A 27,336-nucleotide genomic window follows, 5' to 3' on the forward strand; every position below is an offset into this window, starting at 1 on the left:
TGAATGTCGGGGTTGTTGACCTGCCCCAGTGGTTCTAGTCAGAGCTGTGCAGCCCGTGTCAATAAAGCAGGTCTCTGGGCTACTGTGAGGTGTGCTTCCTTTCCTGTCTCTATGGCAGACTGCCTGCTCTGGAGAGGGACAGGAGGCTGGGGACAGTAGTAAGACCCAGACATGGGGAACCTCCAGGACAGCATGTCTGTGAGTCCTGGCTCTTCTTCCTGGGAGCGACTTGACCTTGGAAAGCACGGTAACCATCTGGTATTCAGTTCCCTGTCTCACACCATCTCTCTAGGGCTATTGCTGATGTCCTGTGCAGTGGTGCATCGGGACCAGTTGCAGTGTGTGGTGGTTATTACACTCACAGATGTGGGTGAACATCATGTAGACAGCTGCCAACATTTGGGGCATCCCCTGCCTTGGGAAGCTAGAAAAAAGTGATGGGGGTGTCTGAGAGGGCCCACTACTAATGACCCTTAATTAGATTCATTTAGGCAAATTTGGTGGATCTTTTTATTTGTATGAAAAAAAGCCTAGGAAGTTAGAACAGGAAACTGGGAGTTTCTCAGTTTCTCTGAGTTCAAATCCCTGACATGTGAATTTCTGTCCTGCCCATGGGTATCTGTGACCTGTGAGCATCTGACTCTGTGGGTATCAGTGGAAGCTGGGAGTCTTCCTACTAGAAGCAAAGGTGACTCTGAGATGGTCGCCCAGACCCGCTCATTTGACCTTTACGATGGAGTATACAGTCTCTTCCTGGAGGTTCTCATGGACAGGCAGGCAGCCTGGTGTTCCTGGGGAGGTCGGGCTTGAGAGGGCAATGGAGGCATACACGATGTTGTCCTGCAGGGGTGGGGGACAAGGCATTAGATAGCAGCAGTGCAACTGAGACTCCATAAAACAGCAGCTGCAGCCTGAGTTTCCCCCCACACCTCTGACCTCCAACCTTCTGCCTCCATCAACACCCCTTTAACTCCTTCAGACCTGAGTCTGAATTGATTACCTTGGGGTTATCTTTGGGGTCCATATGTTCTCCTAGGAAAAAAGGAGCACAGAGTTCTGAAGTCAAGGTGTGTGACAGGAAGGGAGACTGATGGCTGGGAGTTCCAAGCATGAGGTGAGGACCTTGGTTACTTGGGAGGGACAGGGTGAGGGAGGGACAGGGTGAAGGAGGGACAGGGTGAGGGAGGGACAGGGTGAGGGAGGGACAGGTGAAACACTGAGGGAATGCTTGTGTAAGTGCGGGGTCTTGGGAGAAGAAGGCAGAGCCAAGTGTGGAACAGGAAGTTGGCAGAATTTACCTTCAGGCTCAACTTGCTCACATTTCTCAGTGTTTTCAATGAGTTCCCTGCATGAGAACAAGATGGGCAACAGATTAGAGGCTGGGCAAGAAAGAATTAAGACATTAGGTGCTGAGCTGGAGAGATGGCCCAGTTAGTAAAGTGCTTATCACATAAACATGACGTCCTGACTTCAGATTCCCGCATCCACATTAAGCTGGATGCTGGAGAAGCAGAGACAGGCGGAGAAGTCCCTGGAGTTCACTGGTCAGCCTGGACTAAGAGATGAGCTCTAGATTCAGTGAAAGATGCTGTCTCAGAAGATGAAGTGGAGGCTGGAGAGATGGTTCAGTTGGCAAAGGGCCTGCTTCCCAAACACGAAGACGCAAATTTAGATTCCCATGGACCCCTGTAAAAGATGCTGGGCACAGTCAGTCAGGCAGTGGTGGTGCATGCCTTTAAACCCAGCACTGTGTGAGTTTGAGGCCAACCCGGTCTACAAAGTTTGTTCCAGGACATCCAGGGATGTTTACAGAGAGAAACCCTGTCTCAAAAAATCAAACCAAACCATTAACAAAATATTCTGGGTACAAGGTGCCTGGAGGGTGGGGGTGGAGATGGGTGGATCTCTGAAGCTGTTGTCTGAGCAGCCCAGGCAAACTGATGAGCTTCAGTTAGTGAGAGACCTTACTATAAAGGTCTCAAAATAAATATTAAATAAAGGTGGGAGAAACTAAGGAGATTCACGATATAGACCTCTGACCTCCACAAACATACACAAGTGCACACACAAACACAACATACATATAGGAATACAACATAGAATAGACAGCAACTGAGGAAGACACACCATTGATATGTGCCTTCTAAACATACAGTCACATGTGTCTGTGTGTGTGTGTGTGTGTGTGTGTGTGTGTGTAGTGCATGCTTGTATTCTCAGTGCTCAGGAAGTGGAGATAGGGGGACTCCTGATGTTCACTGGCCGATTGAACAGGTCTAACTGGTGAGCTCCAGACCAGTGTGAGATCCTGTCTCAAACAACAAACAATCAATCAAACAAACAAAACCCCCAAAACAAAACCAAAAACCCAAAGAACAACAACAACAAAAACCCAAAACCCAAGTGGAGTCAGGCGAAATGACTTAGTGGGTAAGACCATGACATTAAGACTGACAACCTGATTTCATCTCAGGGATCCACACGGTAGAAGGAAAAAGGCAGCCAACATAAGCTCTCTCTGTGTCCTCAACATGCGTGCTATAACAAACTGATACCAACACATATACACATATGCACACAAACAAATGAGTAAAATGTAATAAAATTAGCTATTTAAAAAAGTGGATGACACCTGAGAATACATATATACATGCACAGGCATACACAGACAAACGCATGCATGCACACACCCAAACACACATGCCCACACACTAGAAGCTGGTTCCCTTTGAGTGGCCTCTGCTATCCTAAGTGACTCATGGTGGACATGTTGGTGTTTAGCCTTTTCTGGAAGAGAAATGAGAGGCCATTTGTAAGGGAGCCTGGCTGAAGTCTCTTAGTGCTAGCTGAAGGTGAGTCACTGTAGGAAACTGCCTTATACTGATCAGGAACAGAGACTAGAAATAGGAAGAACCAACGCTGTCCTCTCTCATCACCTTGATTAAAACTAGAAGGCAGAAAATTTTCAGATCTTCTGGGTAGGTGCTCAGGCTAAGTTCTTGGAAGAAGGTACCTGAGATCAGACTGGAGGAAGGGCATCTGGCCAAAGAAGCCACAGGGAGAGGAAAGAGGGAGGAGCTGGGGATGCAGTGTTGCTCTTAGAGTGCTTGTGTTAATTGACAAGGTCCTGGGTTCCATCCCAGCCCCTCATAAACCGGGTGTGGTGCGAAACCGGGTGTCATTCCAACACTTGGGAAGTGGAAGTGAAAAGATCAGAAGTTCAAGGCTGCCCTTGGCTACATAGTAAGTCAAGTCCAACCAGTCCAATCTGAGATCCTTTCTCAGACACAAATGTAGAAGGCTCAGAGCAGGCCATGTACAGCAGAAGAAAGGAGAGAAGGGCAGAGAAGTTGGGAGGTGAAGAGAGAAGGGCAAGAGATGTGGAAGATCTAGAACAAAGGATTCCTGGGAAGCAGGGCTCACTGCCCATAAATACAGAGGGAAGAAAGGGAAAGATGGGAGATCTGGCAGAATCCAGGCCGATGTTCAAGGCTGAGAGGAGACAGAGCCACACAGAGGGAAGCCTAGGAAATGGAAGGAGAGAAGGAGAAAGACCCCATGAGGCCTGGGGTGGGCGCTGTTCTGGGAAGGACACTCCCTGAGACTGCTGCACCCCTTGTCAGTGTGTGAAGCTGGTGGCCCTGAAGAGCATGACGTCATGGAGGACACGGAGGAAGCAGACAGGATGAGTCAGGGTGGGGAGATGTGCAGAGCCCTGTGTGCGTTCTCCATTGTTCTTCTAATGCCATTTGAAGGGGCTGGAGAGATGGCTCAGTGGGCAAGAGCACTGGCTGCTCTTGCAGAGGACAGGATGGCGCTCACCTGGCTGGGGTTTCAGCTTTAGTCCTCTGGCCTGTGGGGGAGGAGACAGTGTCAGTGTGACGTCCGTGCTGATCATCCATCTGCCCCTCAGCTGTCCTCTAAGTTCAGCTCCTTTAGAGGACAGGGGAGCAAAGAGACCGCCCCAGAGAAGAGCCTGGACTACCTCTGCTGGGCTGCTGTCCTACACAGCACCCCTCCCCCAAGTCCCTGCCAGGTCCAGGCCCCACCCCTGTCTCCTTTGTTTCTTCACCAACCTTGAGTTCCCCTGACCCTGCACCTGCTTGTCTACTCTGCGTGTTCTCCCCTCTCCCTTTATGTGCCCTTAGGAACCTCGTGTTCTGGATTGTATTTTACTCTACTGGTCTGTTTGTCTTGGTGCATACTGTGCTGTTTTAATTACTGTAGCTTTTTCATTGCCACTTATTTTATGGTAGGGGTTATGCCACAGTCCGTGTGAAGGTCAGAGATCAAGTTGCAGGAGTCAGTACCCTACCATGTGGCTCCCAGGCTTTGGCACCAACACCTTTTACCCTCTGAGGGCTACTGGAGCCTTTTTTTCCAAATTTATTATTTATTTAGCTACTGTAGCTTTTCTTTAGAATTTTAAAATTATGCACCTATTATAGGGCAGATGCAGATGAGAGCAGATGCCTGTGGATTCAGGAGAGAGCTTCCGGTAGACCTAGAACTGGAGTTACAACCTTTGTAAACTGCCTCATGTGGTTGCTGGCAGGTTCTCTGCAAGAACATTCAGTGTGCTTAACTGCTGAGCCATCCCATCCCTCCAGCCTCCTATTGCAACTTTCTATAAATTCTGGGATCAGGCAGTGGAGTGCTCCATTATCAGTCATTTCATTTCTGTTGTTGTTTATCTCATTATGTCTTGTTTTGTCTTTGGGAAGGCTTCTGAATTGGAGAAGATAAACTGTTTCTGCAAAACTGCCATTGTCATTTAGATAGGAATTATATTGAGTTCACTATTTTTGTAGTATAGAACTATTTTTTCAGAAAATTTATTTTTATTGTACGAATGTTTGCCTGCTTGTGTGTCTGTTTGCCACGCGTGTGCCTGGTCCCTGTGGCAGTCAGAGGAGGGCATCAGATCCCCTGAACAGGAGTTACAGGAGCCTGTGAGCCATTGTGTGGATGCTGGGAATCAAACCCCGGTTCTCTGCAAGAGCATCCAGTGCTCTTAACCACTGAGCCATCTCTCCAACCCCCTGATATAGACATATTAAGTAATTTTTTCATTTTATGAATGAGATATTTCCAACTCACCCACTCCCTCGTTCCTTCAACGATGTCCACCACTGTGTTTTGGAGAACAATTCGTTTGGCTCCTTAGTTTAGGCTTTTCCCCAACTGTTTTACGTTGTAGTTTTAAAGATTTGTTTTTATTTGTGTGTGTTTCTTTGTGTGATTATGTGTGCTGTCTGTGTTCCCATGCCCAAGGAGGCCAGAAGAGCACCCTGGATGTCTGAAACTAGACTTGCATGGGGTTGTGAGCAGCTCTGAGAGGCCCAAGCCCCAGAAAACCCATGATGCATCTCCCATACACAGACCCTGAAGGGCTGGGCTCCAAGTGCCAACCTAGTGAAAGAAACACACCCTGAAAATGGGACCAGAGCCAGGGAAAGAGACACTTTGTCCCCAAACCTAGAACTGGAGAAAAGTCCTCAGATCCTGAAATCAGGACCAAAAGAACACACTAAGTCCCTACATTCAGAACATACCAAAGATATTCACCCTGGTCTCAAAATTAGACTCAAAAAAGTAAAAAGAACCCAAGAAAGAAACACAGTTTTGCAGAATCAGAGTCATCTCTACCCCAATATAAACCAACCAATCCCTGAGCAGGGAAAATGGACCAATCACTGAACCCCTAGGGGCTTGGAATTCCCCTCAGGCAGTTACTGACAGTTAAGAACTCCCCTCAAGCCTAGAAAGCCTCCTTACATCATAGGGGGCAGCCAATCCCAAGCTTGGAAGTCCAGAGGTCCCCTCACCCCACTAAGGGGCAGCCAATCACAAGCCTAGAGACTTGGAATTCCCCAAGTTTCTCCTATATAAACCCTGTCTTCGTTGCTTGGAGTCCCTCCCCTTGTTCCTGTTGCTGCTGCTGTGTTACAGATGAATGGGGGGACCTGACTTACCTTGCAATAAAGACTCTTTGCTTTTGCATCAGATATGATCTCAGGGTGATGTTCAGACTTCGGGCATAACATTATTTTGGGTCTTGTCCGGGATTCCCAAGTCTAGCACAACCATTCTCCATTGAGTCTTAAGGCACCATTAACAGGTACCTTTTTTTTCTCTTTTTTGTCCACGCAACTTCAGCAGGTCTCTTAAGTTGCTAGCCATCCACTTTAGCATCTGGAAGGGTGGGGCTCACATATAGCACAAGAGCTAGCTGTCCATTTAACATCTAAGAGAATGGTGGTTGGAATAGCGTGAGGGCTCATGCAGCATAACCAACTATGTCTGAGGCCTGAAGAGCTCTGGGTTAACAGGACATAAGACTACAGTGCCTCCATCCAGATAAGAAAGGAATCAGCATGGGACCAAACTAGACCCTCTGAATGTGGGTGACAGTTGCATAGCTGGGGCAGACTGAGGGGCCACTGGCAGTAGCACCAGGATTTATCCCAACTGCTTGTATTGGCTTTTTTGGAACCCATTCTCTTTGGATGAGCACCTTGCTCAGCCTAGATATAGTAGGGAGGGTCTTAGGCCTTCCCCAAAGCAATGTGCCTTACCCTCTCTTAGGAGTGAATGGGGGTGGAGTAAGTGGAGGGAATGGGAGGAGGGGAGGTTGCATCGGGTGTATGAGATGGTTCCATCACCCACTCCACACCAGTTCCAACCAGGACTCTGGGTTTATGCCACGAGGTACCAACACAGGACCCTAGAGCCTTGCTGGAAGGGACCCTATGTCGTGATCCTGATCACCCCTTCTGCCATCAAAATTAGCAGGATTGCCACGTGGGTACAGCATTCGCATGTAATTCAGAATTGATGAAGCCGCCAAAGCCTATTCCAGACAGCACCGAGCCACACAGGAACTGGACTGTGAAGCCCAACCCAACAACCCCTTGAGACTCAAACTTAAGGTCTGACCTCCCGATGGCCTCCTTAGTGTCTGCTCTGTTCCTGGTCCTACTAACACCAAGCTGGGTTGCCAGTTGCCCACACCAACCCCTAAAACCTCACCTGGCCACTTTTGGGTCCCCATGGAAACCTGGTCAAACAAATTACTAAGGTTTCCCCATTAGGGGTATGGTACCCTAATATAGTGTTCGACCATTGTGAGGTAGCGGGCCCTAACTGGTTAGATAGCGATAGGGACCTCTGGTGCTCTAGAAGGAAAGGCTGCTCACCACCTCCAGAGGTGAAGCGTTTATGCCTGCCTGGGGTGGGACCGATTGATGACTAAGAAGTGTGGGAACTCAGCAGAGTGTTTCTGTAAGGAGTGGGGCTGTGAGTTCACTGGGCATACACATATGGTGGACACCCCCATAACAGCAGACCTCATCACTCTCGGCCAAGAGCCAGGCAGTGTCCCTGCCGATGCTAACATTCGATTTCCATGGAACATTCCCCGTCCAGGGCCTCTCCCTTTCCTGTGTAACCAGTAAGAATACTCTTCACAGACCAAGCGAAGAAAGCAACAGATTTGGATCCAGGGAAAATCTGGAGCATCAGGGTATATATGAGGGCGTAGGAATAGGAATAGTCCACCTAGGAACTTTGTTCACATTATGATTGGTCACCACAGTTCCTACCTTCCCAATCCCCAAGAGATAGGGACCAACAAGATACTGGCCCAGCCTGCATTATCCCTCACCCCCCACACAAAGTACCAAGTAGCCACTCCATTGCGTTGCCTACTCCAGCTACTCTAGGGTCATAACCCCTTTTTAGGTTGCTCAAGGCCTCCTTCCAGGACCAGACCTCACCCAATCCCAATGCTTGCGTCTTGACACAAAGCCCCTTTCTGCACAAAAGTGGCTGTAAAGGGACATTTCACAGAATCGGCCCAGCCCACACAGTGTTGCTGGCAACAGAAGGGGAAAGCCAGGCTCACGTCACAGGCAATGAAAGGATATGGATTTTGCTTAGGGATCATATACAGCCCCATGCAACCAGACAGTCCAAACACCTCCTCACAGGTTTCTTCATCCCCCAGAGGACAGTTGATGGCCATGCTCTTCCAGGCTGGCCCATGTGTTCATAGGCAGGTAGAGCCAACATAAGGACTTGGGTATATTGGTGCACCTGGTCCCTAAGATAATTTACTGGGAAACTGGATGTTCAACTATTTAGGATCCTCCAGTTTCAAGCCAGACTTTGGGAAGTGGGGCAATTAATACAGCTGAGCTGAGGCGACTTCCAGTCCCTTCTGCTCTCCCCTCCCCTGGCTTCCTCCTGGGCAGGCCCTTTCTCCTCTGATGACAAAATGTCCGAGTCAACAGAGAAGAACTGAGATGTGACTGGACTGTGTGATTCACAAACTGAACCCTTCAGAGGCCTCACTTGGGGAACCGGCTTAAAGCAGATTCCCAGTGGGGTTAGCAGTGCAGGCCTGCAGTCAACCAAACCGAAACTACAGCAACAAAAGACCCCAGCTACTCTAAGCAGAAGCCTCAGAGCCTGACTCTGGACTCAAGAACAGGCCATCAGGGATCTGCCCTGGGGAGGCCGGAAGCCACCCTTAGCTCCTCAAAAGCTGTCCACCTTGTTGTTTTTAAAGACAGGGTCTCTCACTGGGACCCGAGGCTCAACAATTAGGCTAGTGTGACTAGTCATCAGCCTCGGGGATGATCTTGTCCCCCCTGCTCAGCACTGGGACTACAAGGATTGTGGTGATGGATCCTCAAGATTGCGTGGCAAGCACTTTACTGACTGAGCCCTCACCTGAGCCCTAGGATCTGAGCTGTCAACCATCCCCTTCCATGACTCTGGTGCAGATTGTCCTGTGGAAACACTCAGGAAGTGTGATGGGGATGCAGTCTGGACCACTTACCTTTCCTTCTCTTCCACATGAGGAACACCATCAATCCCAAAACCCCAGCCAGGAGTACAGCAGCAGCCACTGCCAACCCAACTGTGGTTCTCAGATCCAGGGTCTGAATCCCGCTCATCTGGCCTTCAGAAGTTGCAGTGGTGGGGCTTGGAGCGGTGGTTTCAGGGACTGGGAAGAGATAAAGGAAGTCAGAGTCAGCATGGAACTTCCCCAGTAGGAGTGAAGATGTTCTAGAGATGTCTCTGTAGCACTCTTTGCTGTCAGATACTGAAGCAAAGGACTCCAAGGAACTGGAGACACCTAAGGAGTCTCAAGCTGGGAGAAGGAAAAGGCTGAAGCCATCTAGCAAAAGAACTAGTCTACCAGAGAGTTCACACAGTTCTGACATCTCTTCAGGTCACCTTGCAGGAGAGACTGGAGACAGAGGATGATGGCTCACTGTGGGCGGGACCACACCGGAACTGGGACTGCTTGGCTGTGCTTATGTCTTGCCTTCTATTTAAGCCTAAACCTCAGGTCAGGACCTGTCACTGGATGTCTTTGTTCCTCTTTCCAATCTGGTCACGCTGAGCAAACCTCTTTCCTCTGCTTTTCGCTCTGACCCGTCTCTCTAATTGTCCTGTTGAGGACAGGTGGCCAAGCCTGGCTTGTTAGAGCTGCCAGGGCCCAGGCTTGGACCCTACACTCAGGAAATAAGTAGGTCCTTCTAGGATGGGGGGATGGACAGACGGACATGGGTATCCTGTCTCCTTTGGGGAATGCGGAATGGGGAACAGCTCTTGGAAGCTCACAGAGGAAGAAGGGAACAGATGCTGAGGCTGAGATCGGGTGAGCAATGACAACTCTACTTCCTGGTAGGAATGTCCTCAGATGCTCATGTCATCCCTTACGAGGAGCAATCTCTGAGTCACACAGATCTCAACAGTCATTTTCTAGTAACAGTCCTTGTTAGAACAGAAGTAGCCTGCCAGGCGGTCCAGTGGGTTACAGCACATGCATTTTGTGGAGCCAGAGCAGCCACCGTTACTACTCAGTTCCAGACTTTTTTCTTTTCCTCTTTGGTTTCTCTGTGTACCCTGACTCTCTCCTCTCTCTCTCTCTCTCTCTCTCTCTCTCTCTCTCTCTCTCTCTCTCTCTCTCTCTCTCTCTCCCTCCCTAACTGGCCTCAAACTCACACAGATTCAATTGCCTCTGCCTCCCAAGTACTGGGATTAAAGGCGTGCACCACCACTACCCAGCTTCCAGATCTTTTTTAAATAAGAATTTCCTTAGCTGTCCTGATTTTAGCAGAGTGTGTTGGCAAGTGTGTGTGTGTGTGTGTGTGTGTGTATTACCTTCTTTCCCAGAATGTCTCAAGAGAGCAGAAACAAAATTAAAGTTCTTGGAAACATAGTGGTTGAGTAATGACTGAGAAGGAAGGAGTCTCATCAGCCACTGTCATGGATAAGGTTAGAGTCACTAAGAAAGTGTAGTCCCGAGAGGAGAAAAGGCAGCTCAGCAACTGAGGAGATGGCTCAGTCCAGAAAGCACTTGCCCTGTGCTCTGGTTAGTTACTGTGTCAATTTGACAAAGCTGTAGTTATCTGGGATGGAGACCTCAGCTGAGAAAATGCCTCCATCAGATTGCCCATAGGCAAGTCTGTAGGACATTTTCTTGATTTGATTGATGTGGGAGGGCACAGCTAACTGTTGGTGGTGCCATGTCTGGGTTGGTGGTCCTGGATGCTATAATCAAAGCAGGCTGAGCCAGCCCAGAAAGCAAACCAGTAAGCAGCCCTTCTCCATGGCTTCTGTTTCAGTTCCTTCTTCCAGGTTGCTGCCTGGAATTCCTGTCCTGATCTCCCTTGATGATGGGTTGTGATTGGGATGTGTAAGCGAAATAAACCTTTTCATCCTCAAGTCCTTTGGTCACGGTGTTTTTCATAGCAATAGAAACACCAGATAGGACACCTCTGAAGCACAAAGGCCTGAGTTGCATCCCCTGTGCCTGTCACCATGCACTTGTAATCCCAGCACTGCAGGGGGAAGACAGGCAGATCCCTGGGCTCACTGCCACCTGGCCTAGCCTACTTGGTGAGTTCCAGGCCAGAGAAAGAACCCTCAAAGGAAGAGAGAGAGAGGGGGGGGGGGAAAGTGCTCAGGGAAAGGTTTCCAATGTTGCTACCAGCCTCCACATGGACATCCACACAGTCACATGCCTGTAAACACACTGTACACGTGCATGCGTGCACACACACACACACACACACACATTTTTTAAAAATCACAAAAATAAAGTACCAGACTTAACAGATAAAAGCACCTGCGATGACGTTTGATCCCTCAGAACCCACAGAAAAAGCCAGAAGTGGTGAGCAACTGCAAGTGCAGCCCTGCTTTGGGGAGACAGGAGGCAGAGATGGGAGAATCACAGGGAGGCTGTTTGGGCAGCCATCTTGCACTCCATGGTGAGGAGACACAACAGGGGCAGACCCTGCCTCAAAGCAAGTTGGAAGGAGACAACCGACTCCCAAAAAGTCCTCTGAGCCCCGCTACTGACACACCCACATACCTGTGCACACACAATAATAAGAATAATAAGATAATAAAAAATGAAGGCACAAAAAACAAAAAGGCCAGTTGATGGTGGCGCACGCCTTTAATGCCAGCACTCGGGAGGCAGAGGCAGGCCAATCCCTATGAGTTTGAGGTCAGCCTGATCTACAAGAACTAGTTCCAGGACAGCCAGGACTGTTTCACAGAGAAACTCTGTCTCAAAAAAAAAAAAATGAAGACACAGTGGAACAGGATGGGATAGACAGAACAGAAATGCATGCTATTGTGTAAGAGAATTTTAAAACCCAATCTGGGATTATAGCATGTCCTCTGTTTATATGTTATGGCTGTTAGCTTGGTGTTTTTGTGGGACTCCTAACGGTGGGAGTGGGTGTGTCTCTGACTCTTTTGCCTGCTCTTGGGACTCTTTTTCTCCTATTGGGTTGTCTTGTCCAGTCTATCATGATAGGAGGGCTTTTTGTCTTGTCTTGTTGTATCTTGTTTTGTCCTGTTTGGCTGTTGTCTCCTGGAAGTCTGCTCTTTTCTGAAGATGAAACAGACTGGGGGCCTCAATCTGGGAGAGAGGGCAGATGTAGGGGATGGAAGGAGTGAAGGGAGGGGAAATTGTGGTTGGTATGTATTGTATGAGAGGAGAATCCATTTTCAGAGAGAGAGAGAGAGAGAGAGAGAGAGAGAGAGAGAGAGAGAGAGAGAGAGAGAGAGATCACCAGGCATCTTTTTGCTTAGACATGAAAGAGAAAAATTGCAAAGGAACGCATTGTTGAATTCGCTTACAAAAATGAAATTATGTAAAAAAATTTAAACCAACCACAGGGTTCTTTCTCAATACTTGTTGCAATTATTTTTCTGGTTGTGATTTCTTTGCACTAAATGTGGGACTTTTGGTCAGATAAACACAATTCTTTTGGGGTCTGGGGATGTAGCTTAGTTGGTAGAGTGTTTGCTTAGCATGTGTGAGACCCTGAGTCCCATCTCAGGCAATGAACACAGGAGTGGTGACATACCCTTGTGACCCCAGCACTTGGGAAGTGGAGGCTGGAGGGTCAGGAGTTCAAGTCATCATCAGCTATATAGTGTTTTTTGGGCTAGCCTGGGCTACATGAAACTCTGTCTTTAAAAAAATGGAAAGAAAAGGGAAATGTCTTTTTATCATTAATTTTAATATTTTAAAAACAATGGGCAGGAATATCCAGCTAATGAATTAATTTTAAAAATACTGATGAAAGAACCCATAGTGGCCATGAGATGTAATTCAGTAACAGAGCCCTGGTCTAGCATGTGTGTGGCCTCAGGGACCATCTGACGTCCTGCTTCAAGAAGAAAAACATGGTGTGTCTCACTGAGGCTGAGAAAAGTGTGGCTGCCTTAAATTGATCATTCTACTGAGCCCCTCATAGAGTATCACAAAGACTGAGAGAAATTAGAAAAAGATGAAGAGGAAGGAGAACAGAAGGTCATTTAGAGAAATATGTAGGAAGCAAAGGAATCACAAACAAAAGGCTGCCTGGATGGTTCTGGCTGTGGACTTTATCCTGAACCAGTACAGGGGCTAAGGTGAGGAGTGGGAGGTTGGGGCAGCTGGTTGCCACTGCAGTCACCTGGAATTGTGGGGGTTGTGTCTGCCCCTCGGCTGCAGTGGAAAGCCTAAGGAGCAGTGACCCCCAACAGGAGCAGGTACGAGGGAGCCACCACTGAAAGAGCAAGCACGAGCCAGAGACCTCTGTGTGTCCAGGTGCAAGACAGGGACCACGGAGGGAGCAGGCCAGAGCCAGAGAACTCTGCAGGACCAAAAGCAATCTACAGATTCAATACAATGCCCAGCAAAATTCTTCACAGACCTTGAAAGAACAATACTCAATTTCATATGGAAAAGCAAAAAACCCAGAATAGCCAAAACAATCCTGTACTATAAAGGAACTTCTGGAGGCATCACAATCCCTTGCTTCAAATTCTACTTCAGAGCTGCAGTACTAAAAACAGCCTGGTATTATCATAAAAACAGATGTAAGGACCAATGGACCCAATTGAAGACCCAGATATTAATCCACACTGCTTCGAACACCTGATTTTTGACGAAGAAGCAAAAAAATATCAAATAAAAAAGGATATTTAACAAATGGTGCTGGCATAACTGAATATCAACATGTAGAACAATGAAAATAGATTCAGATCTATCACCCTGCACAGAACTCAAACAAATAGATCATAGACCTCAACATAAAACCAACCACACTGAACCTCATAGAAGAGAAAGTGGGAAGTACACTTGAACGCACTGGCACAGGAAACTGCTTCCTAAATATAACCCCAGCAGCACAGACACTGAGATAAACAATTAATAAATGGGACCTCCTGAAACTGAAAAACTTCTGCAAAGCAAAGGACACGGTCAAGAAGACAAAACGACAGCCTACAGAATGGGAAAAGATCTTCACTAACCCCACATCAGACAGAGGGTTGATGTCCAAAATATACAAAGAACTCAAGAAATTGATCATCAAAAGAACAAATAATCCCAGAAAAAAATGGATTACAGACCTAAACAGAGAACTCTCAACAGAGGAATCTAAAATGGCTGAAAGGCACTTAAGGAAATGCTCAACATCCTTAGTTATCAGATAAATGCAAGTCAAAACAACTCTGAGATTCCATATTACACCTGTAAGAATGGCCAAGATCAAAAACACTGATGACAATTTATGCTGGAGAGGTTGTGGGGTAAAGGAAAAACTCCTGCATTGTTGGTAGGAGTGCAAACTGGTACAGCACCTTTGGATGTCAGTATGGGAATTTCTCAGAAAACTGGGAAACAACCTTCCTCAAGACCCAGCAATATCACTTTTAAATATATACACAAAGAATGCTCAATTGTACCACAAGGACATGTGCTCAGCTATGTTCATAGCAGCATTGTTTGTCATAGCCAGAACCTGGAAACAACCCAAATGCCCCTCGACCGTTGAATGGATAGGTAAGATGTGGTACATTTACACAATGGAGTACTACACAGCAGAAAAAATAATGACATCTTGAAATTTGTGGGCAAATGGATGGATGTAGAAACCATCATATCGAGTGAGGTAACCCAGAAAAGAATATCAACAGGGCTTCATAGCTCTTCAGCCTAGACCAAAACATGCTTCACAAAATCAAGATAGTAGGGAGACAAACAATAGAGTGAACTCCAGCAGAGGCCATGTGTCTATAGTTGAGAGACGCTTGGAGGTAAAGGGTCCTTGTGGGGTCTGTTGGTCACAAGCATGACCTCAGACAGGGGTTGAATTCTGCCCATGTCAGTGTCTCTCCATATATAATGACCACAAGAGTGCCCAGCAGTGGTGATGGGTGGGCAGGGCAATGCCCAAACAGTGACTAGGCTGGGCCGGAGTGCACTCTGTGTGGAAGCTGAAGTCACAGTTGCCACAGAGGAGGTGAAATGGCCAAAAGACCTGATCATGGTGAGAACGTGGGTGCCTATGTGGGAAGATGGGGGATGCTGAGCAAGGAGGGAGAAGAGGGAACTGAGGAAGGCAGGTTAAAAAAACTGGTGTGAGGAGAGGTGAGGGATGTGTCTTAGAGACTGATGAAGTAGGGAGACCCAGAGGAGGAGGGGTATACATGGGGACCAGAACGCACCCTCTGTGGAAGGCATGAGATATGGTGTAAACCTGGAACTAACAGAGACCCAGACACAGCACCAAGTGAAGGCTATTCCATCCCGGAGAGGCCACACCCACATGGATTTCTGGCAACAAGGGCAGGGGTGGGCAGGGCAGTAGTGCAGTTGGGAGAAAGGAGCAGGAGACTGGGCATCTGGGAAGAGCTGAGGCCCCGGAGTGGGGTGGGATCTGAGGGCACAGTGAGGGGGCCGCTCAGAGAGAGCAGCTAAGGCTGTGGATGGTTGTGGGGAAGAGGAAAGAGGAAGATGGCAGAGCTCTGGGGGAGGGGACAGAACACATGAGAGGAATCGTGGGAAGGATCAGAAGTGTAGGATCTCTAGTGACATGTATGGTACAAGGAAGACAGGGCCAACAGGGACTGACCTGGGATGTGCTCTCCTTGAGTGATGGTGAGGTGGGTCCCAACATTCGATTGAAACACCTGTATGTCTTTACTTGTGTACAGACGAACTTGGCAGATGTAAGTTGTCTGGTCCTGCTTCTTCAAATCCAGGATTCTGAGGACTCCGGATGTCTGAGGCTGTGTCCAGTTCAGGATGAGCCGGTCCTTGAAATGCTCATGTATGAAACCCGAGGAAGAGTTGTAGATCAATTCCCCATAGAACTTCTTCCATCTCCAGAGAATCCTCATCTGTGGGTCCGGTGCCAACTCCCAGGGGAAGTAGAAGGAAAAGGGGATCTCGATGGTGCCGCCCCGGACACCAGAGAGGCATGCTGGTAGGGTGACCCCAAAGGCACCTTCTCTGTTGGATCTTGCTGAGTTCCCTGGGAAGGATGGGGAGAATCTGAAGCCATGGAAGGGGATAGAAAGGGGATTCTTCACCCCCAGGCAGGTGTAGGACATGGAGCATGATTGTGTCTATGTCCCACTGTCCCATATGGGACAGGACAGACAAAAAAGGGCTGGACTGGACCCACTCTGAGGGATGAACTCTCTCTTGGGGTACAGAGGTCAGGCTGGCTCCTCTAGCAGTCGCCTGTCCACATGACAGCCCACTCTTCCCAGCCCCACTGGTCTCTCCTATGGTTAAGGCAGATGGCTGCTAGCAAGATCCCCACCACTCACCAACTTGCACACACACTGCTGTCAGCAGCAGAAGCAGCACCCATACTATCACCTGATTCCCTTCACGAAATGAGACCAGCAGAGCCATCAGGCAGAAGAGGGGGCCCTGTGGTGGAACCCTGGCGGCACTCAGGAGTCAGGAGAGAATCAGAATAAAGTGACCCACATCTCACAGGCCTTCTCATGTGGACCTCCCCATCTCCACCTCCTTGTGGCCAGCAACTTCCTTTATCTCTCTGGCTTCTTCTTGCCCATGTTGCAGAAGATCCACCCTTGTGAGACAATGGCCATACCCTTGAGCCCAGCCCTGATTTTGGCAGGAAGATATGGAATTGGCCTCACCAGGCAAGCTCTCCTCTCTTACACCTAGGCTTCCTGTCCTATCCTGTCTTGCCCATTTCCTATGTGGTCTGTAATTGCTTTGTTTCCTCATCTTCATAATTTCCTCCACTCCCTCCCCTCCCCTGATCTATTTTTCATTGCCCCCACCTTCTGGTTGTTTGTGTCTCTCTAATAACCTCAGGTAGAGAAGTGGTCAGGTTCTGCTCACTTCAGACACAATGAGGAAGGAAGTGTTGAGGACACACATTCAGATCCCACACCTAGTAGAGTTCACCACCACCCGGTGTCTGCTCTTTGCCCTGTTGTTGCCTTTCAGGAACTCTTCATAGTGCCCCAGCAAACCCAAAACCCAGTGGATACTCTGGCCCCAGCCACTCACTTCTGCTGAGTTGGTAACTTCCCTGGGTTTCCTGGGTGATCATCTCCCTCACCTCAAAAGTGACTCCAGAGCTACTCCAGCTTCTGAAGGAGCCTTCCTGCCTCCTATCACTCTTAACACACACTCAGAAGAGGAAACCAAGGGTCAGAGAAGCCCTGGCACATGTCGCTGACTTTCAGCTGCTCAGCGCAGCCTCTGAACTCTGCGCAAGGCCACGATCTGCTACTGGCCTCCATGGAGGCTGTTCCCACAAAGCACTTGAGAGACTTTGTCTAGCTGTGACTGTTCTAGAACATTCTTTTGATGAAGTGGGAAAAGGGGGCTCAGAGCAGCAATGTGTCACTCATGACATGATGCCTGGGACATCTCTGAGAGTGGACACAGCTAACTTGTGATAGGAACAGAGGAGTAAGAGATGGGGGCAGAGTCTGAGGTGGCCACAGAGATGGTTCTGTGGATGTCACCCCACCCTTCCCATGACAAGATGCCATCAGTATTCCTGAAGGTCAGGAAGAAATGGTTGTACCAGAGGAAGTGACATCATTCTCCCAGAGTGACATGTGCAGAGGTGACTTCCCATTCCCTTAGATTCCTAGCACTGACAGCCTTCTCCATGCTCCCCTACAGGTGGCTATGCAGACTGTCTCCTGTCCTATCTACTTTCTCTGCTGTCCTCACAGACCCCATGGTCCTCTGATCCTTTGACATGGGCCAGAAACAAATTCCAATGGCCTTATTCCAAGCTCACATGGACACAGTTCTTTTTCCATCCATCCTGCCCTGGAGAACACAAGCTCAGAACTTTTGGGATGAGTTGGCCACAAATTAAAGTCAGGAGAGGGCACTGGGCCTATTGAACCTGTCAGAAAGCCCACACTCCTTTACTGGATGCAGTCTCATGTCGTTCAGGCTGGACCTTGAACTTCTCATGTAGTCAAGGATGACATTGAACTCCTACAGATCCTCCTCTCTGCCTTCCCAAGTTCTGGGTGACAGGTGTGTCCCCATCTTACCCCTTTGTCTCCTGCTGGAGATAGAACCCAGGGTTCTGTGCATGCCAAGCAGGTGAGCACTCCACCAATTGAACCCTCTCTTTAGTCTCAGTGAGGTCTGAAAGGGGGCCATCCTGGTCATGTGTACTCACCTCCAGGGTTCATCTAGCCCTGCCCCATAGTCTAGAGTCTGTCACCAAGGAGAGGCTGGGCCTGATGAGGCTGCCATATGTCAGATGCTGGTCAACAGCTTTTTTACACAAAAGGCTCTGGTTGGTCCTTCAGGAGCCCAGCCAACACTTGTGCTCAGCCTCACTGCTGCCACCTGCTGGCCTCTGAGTCGCAAGTCATGGGCTCTATTGTTTCAAGTCCTGGACTCACCTGGATCCCCATAGGGACCCTGCTTTGGGATGATTTCTGTCCAGGATGCTATAATTAATCTCCTGCAGTGACAACCATGTTTGTCTCAATAGCAGTGACTGGGCCCTGCAGCCATGATGATTTCTCAGGGCAGGGGCACTTTCTGTGGAAGAGCAACCTGGGGCTGTGGTGTGCACACATGGGGCTTTTACATACATGTGACCATGGACCTGTCAGGGTTACAGTTTCAGAACATGGCTGCTGCTCAGGCTGTAGCACATGTCTGTTATGCTCACATAGAATAAATAAGCAATGTTATTTAAACTATTAAAACTAATGATGGGCTAGGCATGGAGGTGTATGCCTTTAATTCTAGCATTTGGGATACAGAGTGAGAGGCAAGTAGATCTCTGTGCATTTGAGGCTCCCTGGTCTGTGTATCCAGTCCCAGGCCAACAAAAGCTATATAGTGAGACCTTGTGTAAAAAACAAAAAACAAAAAAAAAACAAACAAAAAGGCAAGCAAACAAACAAAAACAAAATCAAACAACAAAAACCTACAAAAACCAAAATACCCAAGGTATATGATGCCCTGATGTTGTCCTGTGGCCTATGCATACATGAGCACACATTTATTTGCATACACCTGCATCTACACACAGACACACACAGATCCAAGGCAATTTCACAGCTGATGTGCCACCACGTGTTTAACAAGTCATCATCCCGAGAAAACATGGCCTCCCCATCTGTCTCCCCTTTCCCTGTCACACTGCTAGCCCTCCCTGAATTCTTCTTTGAGTGACAGCATACAGAATCTGGATGGACAGCAAAATAACCCACCCAGACTGGGTCCTGAAGAGAGTTAGGGGGATGCTAGAGGGGATGGTGGAAGGATGGCGGCTGGTGGTGTAGACAGGACACTCAGGCTGCACTAGGACATTGCAGTAGCACAGTTGCCCTGCCCCATCTGACCTCTTCTTTCTCCCCTAGGATTACATCATCATCTTCATCTCCCTCATGTGCTGTCCAACTTCAGCAGGAGCACCTCCCTGAACCCCTGTAGAGGGAAGAACCAAAAAGAGACTCTATAGTGTGTCCTAAAGGCCCAGTGAGTGAGGCTGTGTGACCTACTCCTCTGGATTAAATATCCAGGTTTTGTTCTTGCCTAAGATCAGAGACAGAAAGTCATAAATCATCAAGTTTGAGGTCACAGAAACTAAGAATCTCCTAGTCCCCTCTTCAACATCATATATTTTGCTTAAAAAACAACAAACAGACAAAGAAAAAGCAGCAAACAAACTATTAGCAGACAGTGTATACATAGTGGCACATAACTTTATCCCAGCACTCTGGGGGCCGAGGAAGGTAGATTTCTGTGAGTTAGGAGCAGCCTGATCTACATAAAAATTACAGAACAGTCAGAGCAACATAATAGAGACACCCTCCCATAACAAAAACAAAGTTGTAAACAGAGGAAAGCAAACCTACTATAGTTGAAAATTTTGTCTAAGTGAATCTAGAAAGAAAACTAGTGACATCTTCAAGTTCCCTGTCTCCAACCAAAGTGAACTAATAGATGACCTGCCTCCATCACCTTTCTGTACTATTCACAGTTTGGCTTAGCTTTGGTTTGTTGGTTTCAATACAGGGTCTCCTGTACGGCAGGCTGTCTTCTAACTCAATGCGTTCTAATGATATCCTCCAATTCATGGTCTATCTATCTCTACCTGTCAATTATTGGGATTACAGGCATATATCTCCATGCCCAGTTCCCTTTAGTACATCTTATTACTGACTGGCTCAGGCCAGGGAACACAAATCCCAAAGACTATAACCCAACGTCTTCTTCACAGAAGAACATTGGACCACAATGTTCCCTTCACCCAATGGGAGTTTGGTCTAGGTTAAAGCACCTAAATGTTGTCGAGATTGTTGGTTCTGTGTTATTTGCCTCTTGAAACCTCTCTTGTTGAACAATGAACACTGACCTAGCAAGTCACATGAACGTTTAAGTAACAGCTCTGAGGTCCCTTCCCTCTGCCCAGTGACCTGGAGGGTAGAGTTGATGAATGGACACTCCTTTAGATGACTGGCCAGACCACCATAGCGGCAGCCTGCTTCTGTGAACACCTCAAGGTGAAGAACCAGCCTGTCTCCATCTTAGGCTTAAAAGTCATCTTAGAGTAAAAACAAATTAGGTTCATTTCTGCTTATGGTTAAACCTCTGTAGCTCAAAGATTTGGTTTTGTCCCAGCTGTACCCTTAACTATAAATGGATCCATACTGCCTGTTTCAGGAAAGACAATCATGTCTTTATTTTTTAAAAAATGTTTATAACCGTTTTGTGACTCTACCTTTGTTTCAAAAGTTTATGTGACCACACTCAATGACTTGTGATGCCCACACTCCTACCACATCATTGTTTCAGGAGGGACTATCTTGTTAAGCTTATGTTATTCTCCTGTGACATGGACTGTTTTACCCACCAAAATTCTTTACTAGAAACCCCTGCCTGAGCTATAGAAGACTTGTCTTCCTTACATTCGAAGTGATGACCTCTTGAACCCTGCCTTAGGGGAGCCAGCTTTTGTACACAAATAAAAAGCTTTTTATTAATCAATTGCTTGCTTTAATTAATTTGATCATGATACTTTGGATTGACAGTCTACCTACTTGCATCTTTGCGATTAACCCAGGGATGCCCAGAGGCAATACCACCCAAGCTGCCAAGGTTACTGGGACCATGGCTGCTGATGAGTTCAGCCTCAGAGGCTTGGATCCAGTCACACCATAGCAGGCATCTCACAGCTGCCTCAGTAGACTTCACTTTAGCCATGAGAAGCCTTGGTGACTTCTCCATATCCCTCCATCTTCAGCAAGCATCATGGGGTTGGGGACAATTTTCCGATTGAGTCAGCTAAGTCCCATGACTGATATGCACTCAAGGCTTCTGATTGGTGGGTCTCAATCAAGCATGCTCATGCATGTCTTCTGGTTATAAAAGCAGCCTGATTTTGATTCTTATTGGTCAGTCTGCTGTCTTTATGTCCCAGCATGCTCTTTGGTAGAAGCTGACTGGTTGACTACCAAATGTTAAGACAGACTGGACTTGAAAAGGGAGTCTTGTCCTAGAAGAGTCTCCAGAGACCAGAATATCCACAGGCAGGAAATAAGGAAAGTTGGTGCATGTAGATGGGCCTGTAAGGAAAGGAAGCCCAGCAGGGGACCCAAACAAGGCAAGGTATATCACCTGTGGAGGAGCAAGGAGTGGTCAGGAGCTGTATCTGAGATGGCAGTGTCGAGGGAGAAAGGAAGAGAGGACCAGGATCCTCATGCAGTGGTTCTCAGTGTGGACCATGGTCCCTGCTTCTCTAAGTGACGCTGCTCCTGGACACAATTTGCTATTCTCTAAGAGGTCTCACATGAGTGGGGGGGTCAAGGAAGATTTATTGAAATTATTATTAATTCCATAGAGAGACAGGAAACAGCACAGTAAGCCTCTCAGGAATAGGGACAGAAAAGATGACCTGGATTCTAAGGGGAGGAAATTAGAGCCTACATGGCAGAAGTGGGGTTCTCTTCTTGTACCCCCTGTTCAGGGATAAGATGTATCAAAGCTCAGGACTGTAGCAATGCATTCTGATTCTAAGGCAGGGGGCAGGGAGGAGAGTGAGATGCAGGATGTGTGGCCAGCATTCCTACTTTGATGGAAACTGGCCATCTTGGTGAGAGATGCTGGCCCCTGGAGGTCTGGTAGCAGCAGATAACAGCCAACATCTCAGCAGGTGCCTGTGGCTGACCCTGAGAGGAAGAAGAGAAGTTTCCAGAGTTAGTCTCCCTGTACATTTGGGTGGCTAGAAACCAAACCCACGTTATTGGGCTAGTCAGCAGCACCTTTTCTCACAGTTGTCTTGCTGGACCACATTATTTTTGGTTCATTAATATGTAATTTAAAAATGTTTCATTTAAAATAAATTTAGAAAATGTTATGACCATGATTCATTCCTTTGTGGTATCCACATTGTTTTTTTCTGACAGAGCCTCTGGTTGGCTTGGAGCTCAGCAATAAGGCTAGGGTAGCTGGACAGCCAATCCCAGGGCTCTACCAGGCCCTTGCTTGTCCAGGGCTGGGATTACAAATTCCTGACACCTACCAGGCTTATATTGTGGGTTCTCAGAATTAACCTGCCAAGGGCAAGGCTTTTCTGACTCAATCACCTCTCTAGCTCCCTTGCATGCCTCTCATGACAATCTTCCCCATGCAGCCCCTCACCTTCTCCTTGGGATGTCAGCTGCTCTCATGGCTGGGTTTGGACTTTAGTCTGCTGGCCTGTAGGAGAAGAACCAGTGTCAGTGTGGCAGCCATGCTGATCCTCTGTCTGTCTCTCAGCTCTTCTCTGTGTTCAGACAACATTAGGGGCCCAGAAAGCAAACAGCTCTGTAGCAGCCAATCAGGGACAGGTCTGAGAGTTCCCAGGACCTAAGGCCAGTCCTCAGCTGTCCTGCTGCACAGCACAGCCAATCAGAGGACAGCTCTCCTGTCCACTGCCCCTTGTCCATGTCCTTCTCCCTTTGCTTCCTTCCCCTGTCTTGAACTCATGTCCCTTCCCTGCTCTCCCTGCTCTGCACTCACCAGGCCTCCCTTTTGTCTCCCTGGAACCTGGCTCCCTGGCTTCCCTGTGAGTTCGGGCTGCTACACGCTGAAGACTCAGTCTCAGGGTTTGAATCCCAGTCAGACTTCTGCTGCCTCCCAGACTGCTGCTCTCCACCTCTCAGCTGCTCTTCTTATCCATTGCAGGACTGAGTCCTTTTGAAAACCACTAACTCCATCTTCACACTTTATCTCTGTGCCTTCCGTTACTCTCCATTATCTGCAATCTCTGCTCCTGCCCTGTAGTCTTCTATGCAGCACGGATTTAAGTCTGGTCTGAACCCAGTCCACATTTCACCCTTATTCTGTGTGTGTAGAAGGTCTCAATGAGCCCAGGCTGTCCTTCAACTTTCTATGTAACTCCAGGCGACCTTGTTCTCTTCATTCCCCTCTCTGTATTTCCCATGCTTGGATTTGGGTGTCCCCTACTCTGTCCCCATGATTGTTTCTTAGAATCCTATTGAATTTTAGAAGACAAATCATTTATCTATATAAAAATGCACTTGAGATTTGAATAAATATTGCATTGAATTTTTAGAATATTTTGCATTGTAAGGACTTATTGTATAAATTTTTCCATTATTTAAATGATCTTACATATTTCAGCATTTTCCTACCCTGTTTAAAGTATTTTTCGGGCAGTATATATGTATGTGTACATTTGCATGTGTACACACATGTTTGTATGACAGAGGACACCCTTGGGTATGATCCTGCAGGAGATGCTCACCTACTTTTATGTGACAAGTCTGTCATGGGCTTCTCTCTGATTGGGCAAGGCTGGCAGCCCAGTGAGCTTCAGGGATCCTACTGTCTGTGCCTGCCCTAGTGTCTACCAAAATGACCAACCTTTTAAGTGGATCCTTGGGGATGGAATTCATGTCCTTGTATTTCTGTGGCAACCAGTTTACCACCTATACCATCTTCCCAGCTGCTCTGCAATTTCTCTCAGCCAATTTTTTAGGGTAAAAAGTTTCACCTCTCTTAGTGTAGGTTCTTCCCAGACATGATCTTTTCACCTGTGGGTCTAGTGCACACCGTTGTCTTAATTTCTGTGTTGATACCACATCCCCAACTTAGGCAGTTCTCTGTTCCTGATCTCACCTCCTGTGAGATGCTGTCCCTGAGGCTGCTCTACCTCAGACCTTGCTTAGCGGCCACAGCTCTTCCCAAATGAGCAGTTAGCCCCTGCGGCTCCCGTGTCCCCCTTGATTTCCTTAGGAGCAGGCTGTGTTCATCTGCACTTGATCCTCCAGCTGGGATTCTACTGAATTAGGAGCAGATTCAGTTCTGGTTGAGTTCAGCCTCCTTTCTGTCCCTGTTTTCTCTGTGCTCTGTCCTCTACAAGCTCGTCCTTCTCCATCTCGCACAACTGAGAAAATTTCCAGAGGGAAATCTAAGAGGAGGCCCTGTCCTCAACCACTCACCTTTGATTCCACCAGAGGAAGATCATCAATACACAGACTGGCGTTATGAGCACAGCCATGGCCACCACCACCCCAACCGTGGCTACTATGTTCACAAGAAAAATATTCCTCTGGCCCTCTGTGTCCTCCAGGCCAGCCATAGTGACTACAGAGGTGACGATGGAGGGGCTCTTCGTGGTGGTTACGACTGCTGGGGAGAGATGAGAAATTAGTAGATCCTCCCTGGATGAGGAAGGATGGGGTGAGTATCTCATCTTGTCTCCTCTGTGGATGTGGTATGGGAAGCAGATGTTAGAAGTGAGGGGTCATCACAACATAAGGAACTGTATTAAAGGGTGTCTGCATCAAGAAGGTTGAGAATCACTGCTCTAGACCCAGGAAACAGTTCGTTTCTCTGCCAACCCTGAGCCTTGGCAGCTGCGGTTAGACATTACATCAGGTCAACATGGCAGCCATAGAGACTGCACAAGAACTGTGCAGTGTGTGTCCTCTCACAGGCTGGCTATAATTCAATCAATAGCCAGTGCTGGATGTGGTAGCACAGGCCTTTATCTCAGCACTTGGGAGACAGAGGTGGGCAGATTTCTGTGAGTTTCAGAACAACCAGCGCTACATGGTGAGACCCTGTCTTATAAACACAAACACACCAAAATGTATTTAAAAAAAAAAGAGTCACAGAGCAAGGTTGTGGTCAACAAGGAAGCACACAGAGTCCCCAGCTCCTGCAGGGCCAGGTGAAGGAGCACAGGAGTTCCAGCCATCCAGTGTTCCACTCCGTGTCCCCTGTGCTGGGTCTGCAGTTACTTCTCCCTCAGAGGAGAGGCAGGGATCAGAAGACAGAGCAGCCACATCATGAAAATGGGGACATTATTTCTCAAGACCCTTGGGGCTTGTGTGGGAACAGTGAGGGCAGGAGGGCAAGGAAGGGGAGAGGGGAGTTGGGAAATGGAGAAGAGACAAGGGAATGGATAAGGATAGGTGAGGGATGTGTTCTGGGGTGCTAGGATAAGAAGTAGGGAACTATGATGACAGGTGGAAGCTTACAGTTGAACCTTAAGACACCAAGAATATGCAATAGGCACCCACTGCTTGTCTGGACTTAGGTTGGAGCTATGTGGAGATGATCCAAATAAGGAGTAACTGGAGCCCTGACACAGGATCAAGCAAGTCAGTTACATTCTGGAGAAGTCAGTCAACCTCAAGGTCATGGACAAGGGGAAAGTGGGTAGAACTACAGTGTTAGTTTAGGTCAGAAAGGAGGTGAACTAGGGGGTAGGACACAAGCTGAAGCCAAGAGAGTGGAGGAGTTCCCTCTTAGCAGAAAATGACAGACAAGGTCAGAGGAGACAGCAAAGGCTTGTCATAATTACAGGAAAAGATTCTTTTGGCAGAGGCATAGTCAAATCCAAGGAAAGGGAATATGCATGTACTGGAGCCTGACATGACACCTAAGGGAAAAGGAAGCTAAAAATGCATGGAAGCCACAGCCAAGATGGTTCACCATGGATGATGGAGAGGTAGGTCCCATCAATTGACTGTAATAGCTGCACGCCTTTACTTGTGATCAGAGGAACTTGGCAGAAGTACACTGTCTGGTCCTTCTTCTTCAAATTCAGGATTCTGAGGACTCCGAATGTCTGAGGCTGTGTCCAGTTCAGGATGAGCCTGTCCTTGAAATGCTCATGTATGAAACCCGATGAGGAGTTGTAGATCAATTCCCCATAGAACTTCCATCTCCAGAGAATCATCATCTGTGGCTCCTTTGCCAACTCCCAGGGGAAGTAGAAGGAGAAGGGGATCTCGATGGAGTTGCCCTGGACATCAGAGAGTCGTGCTGGTTGCTCCACACGATAGTCATTTACTCTGCTGGATCCTGCTGAGTTCCCTGGGAAGCATGGGGAGAATCTGAAGCCATGGAAGGGGATAGAAAGGACAACCCACAGTTTCCTGTATCTTCACCCCCAGGCAGGTGTAGGACATGCAGCATGACTGTCTCTATGTCCCACTGTCCCATATGGGACAGGATAGACAAAAAAAGGGCTGGACTGGACCCACTCTGAGGGATGAGCTCTCTCTTGGGGTACAGAGGTCAGGCTGGCTCCTCTAGCAGTCGCCTGTCCACATGACAGCCCACTCTTCCCAGCCCCACTGGTCTCTCCTGTGGTTAATGCAGATAGCTGCTAGCAAGGTCCCCACCACTCACCAGCTTGCACGCACACAGTTGTCAGCAGCAGAAGCAGGACCCACGCTATGACCCGATTCCCTCCACTAAATGAGACCAGCAGAGCCATCAGGCAGGAGGGGAGGCCCTGTGAAGGGACCCTGGGGCTCTCAGGATTCAGGAGAGAATCAGGGTGAAGTGACCCACATCCCACAGGCCTTCTCATGTGGAGGAGAGTGGGGGCAGGACCTCCACATCTCCACCTCCTTGTGGCCAGCAACTTCCTTTATCTCTCTGGCTTCTTCTTGCCCATGTTGCAGAAGATCCACCCTTGTGAGACAATGGCCATACCCTTGAGCCCAGCCCTGATTTTGGCAGGAAGATATGGAATTGACCTCAGCAGGCCAGCTCTCCTCTCTTACACCTAGGCTTCCTGTCCTATCCAGTCTTGCCCATTTCCTATGTGGTATTTAACTGCTTTGTTTCCTCATCTCCATAGTTCCAAAACTTTCTCCCCTCCCCCAATCTATTTTTATAGCCACCCCCACCTTCTGGTTGTTTGTGTCTCTCTAGTAACCTCAGGTAGAGAAGTGGTCAGGTTCTGCTCACTTCAGACACAATGAGGAAGGAATTGATAAGGACACACATTCAGATCCCACACCTACTAGAGTTCCCCACCACCCTGTGTCTGCTCTTTGCCCTGCTGTTGCCTTTCTGGGACTCTGCACAGTGCCCCAGCAAACTCAAAACCCAGTGATTACTCTGTCCCCAGCTACACAAGGCTGCTGAGTCTGTGACTTCCCTGGACATCCTGGGTGATCTTCTCCCTCACCTCAAAATGAACTTTTTTATTTTTATTGAGCTCTACATTTTTC

At 48.1% G+C, this 27,336-nt stretch overlaps 1 protein-coding gene across 1 annotated transcript; it reads right to left on the reverse strand.

Annotated features, from left to right (window-relative positions):
- Window positions 1-486: 486 nt before the first annotated feature.
- On the reverse strand, window positions 487-26,591 carry LOC119824353 (paired immunoglobulin-like type 2 receptor alpha). Its single transcript, XM_042055844.1, has 7 exons — window positions 26,504-26,591; window positions 15,444-15,845; window positions 8,846-9,112; window positions 3,823-3,853; window positions 1,299-1,345; window positions 1,001-1,032; window positions 487-840 (listed from the first exon to the last, which is right to left on the reverse strand). The coding sequence occupies exons 1-7, from the start codon at window positions 26,589-26,591 to the stop codon at window positions 718-720; spliced, it is 990 nt and encodes a 329-aa protein (XP_041911778.1). The 3' UTR covers window positions 487-717.
- Between the last annotated feature and the right edge of the window lie 745 nt (window positions 26,592-27,336).

This window comes from Arvicola amphibius, chromosome 10 (genome assembly GCF_903992535.2).
Source record: "Arvicola amphibius chromosome 10, mArvAmp1.2, whole genome shotgun sequence".
Classification (NCBI taxonomy): domain Eukaryota; kingdom Metazoa; phylum Chordata; class Mammalia; order Rodentia; family Cricetidae; genus Arvicola; species Arvicola amphibius.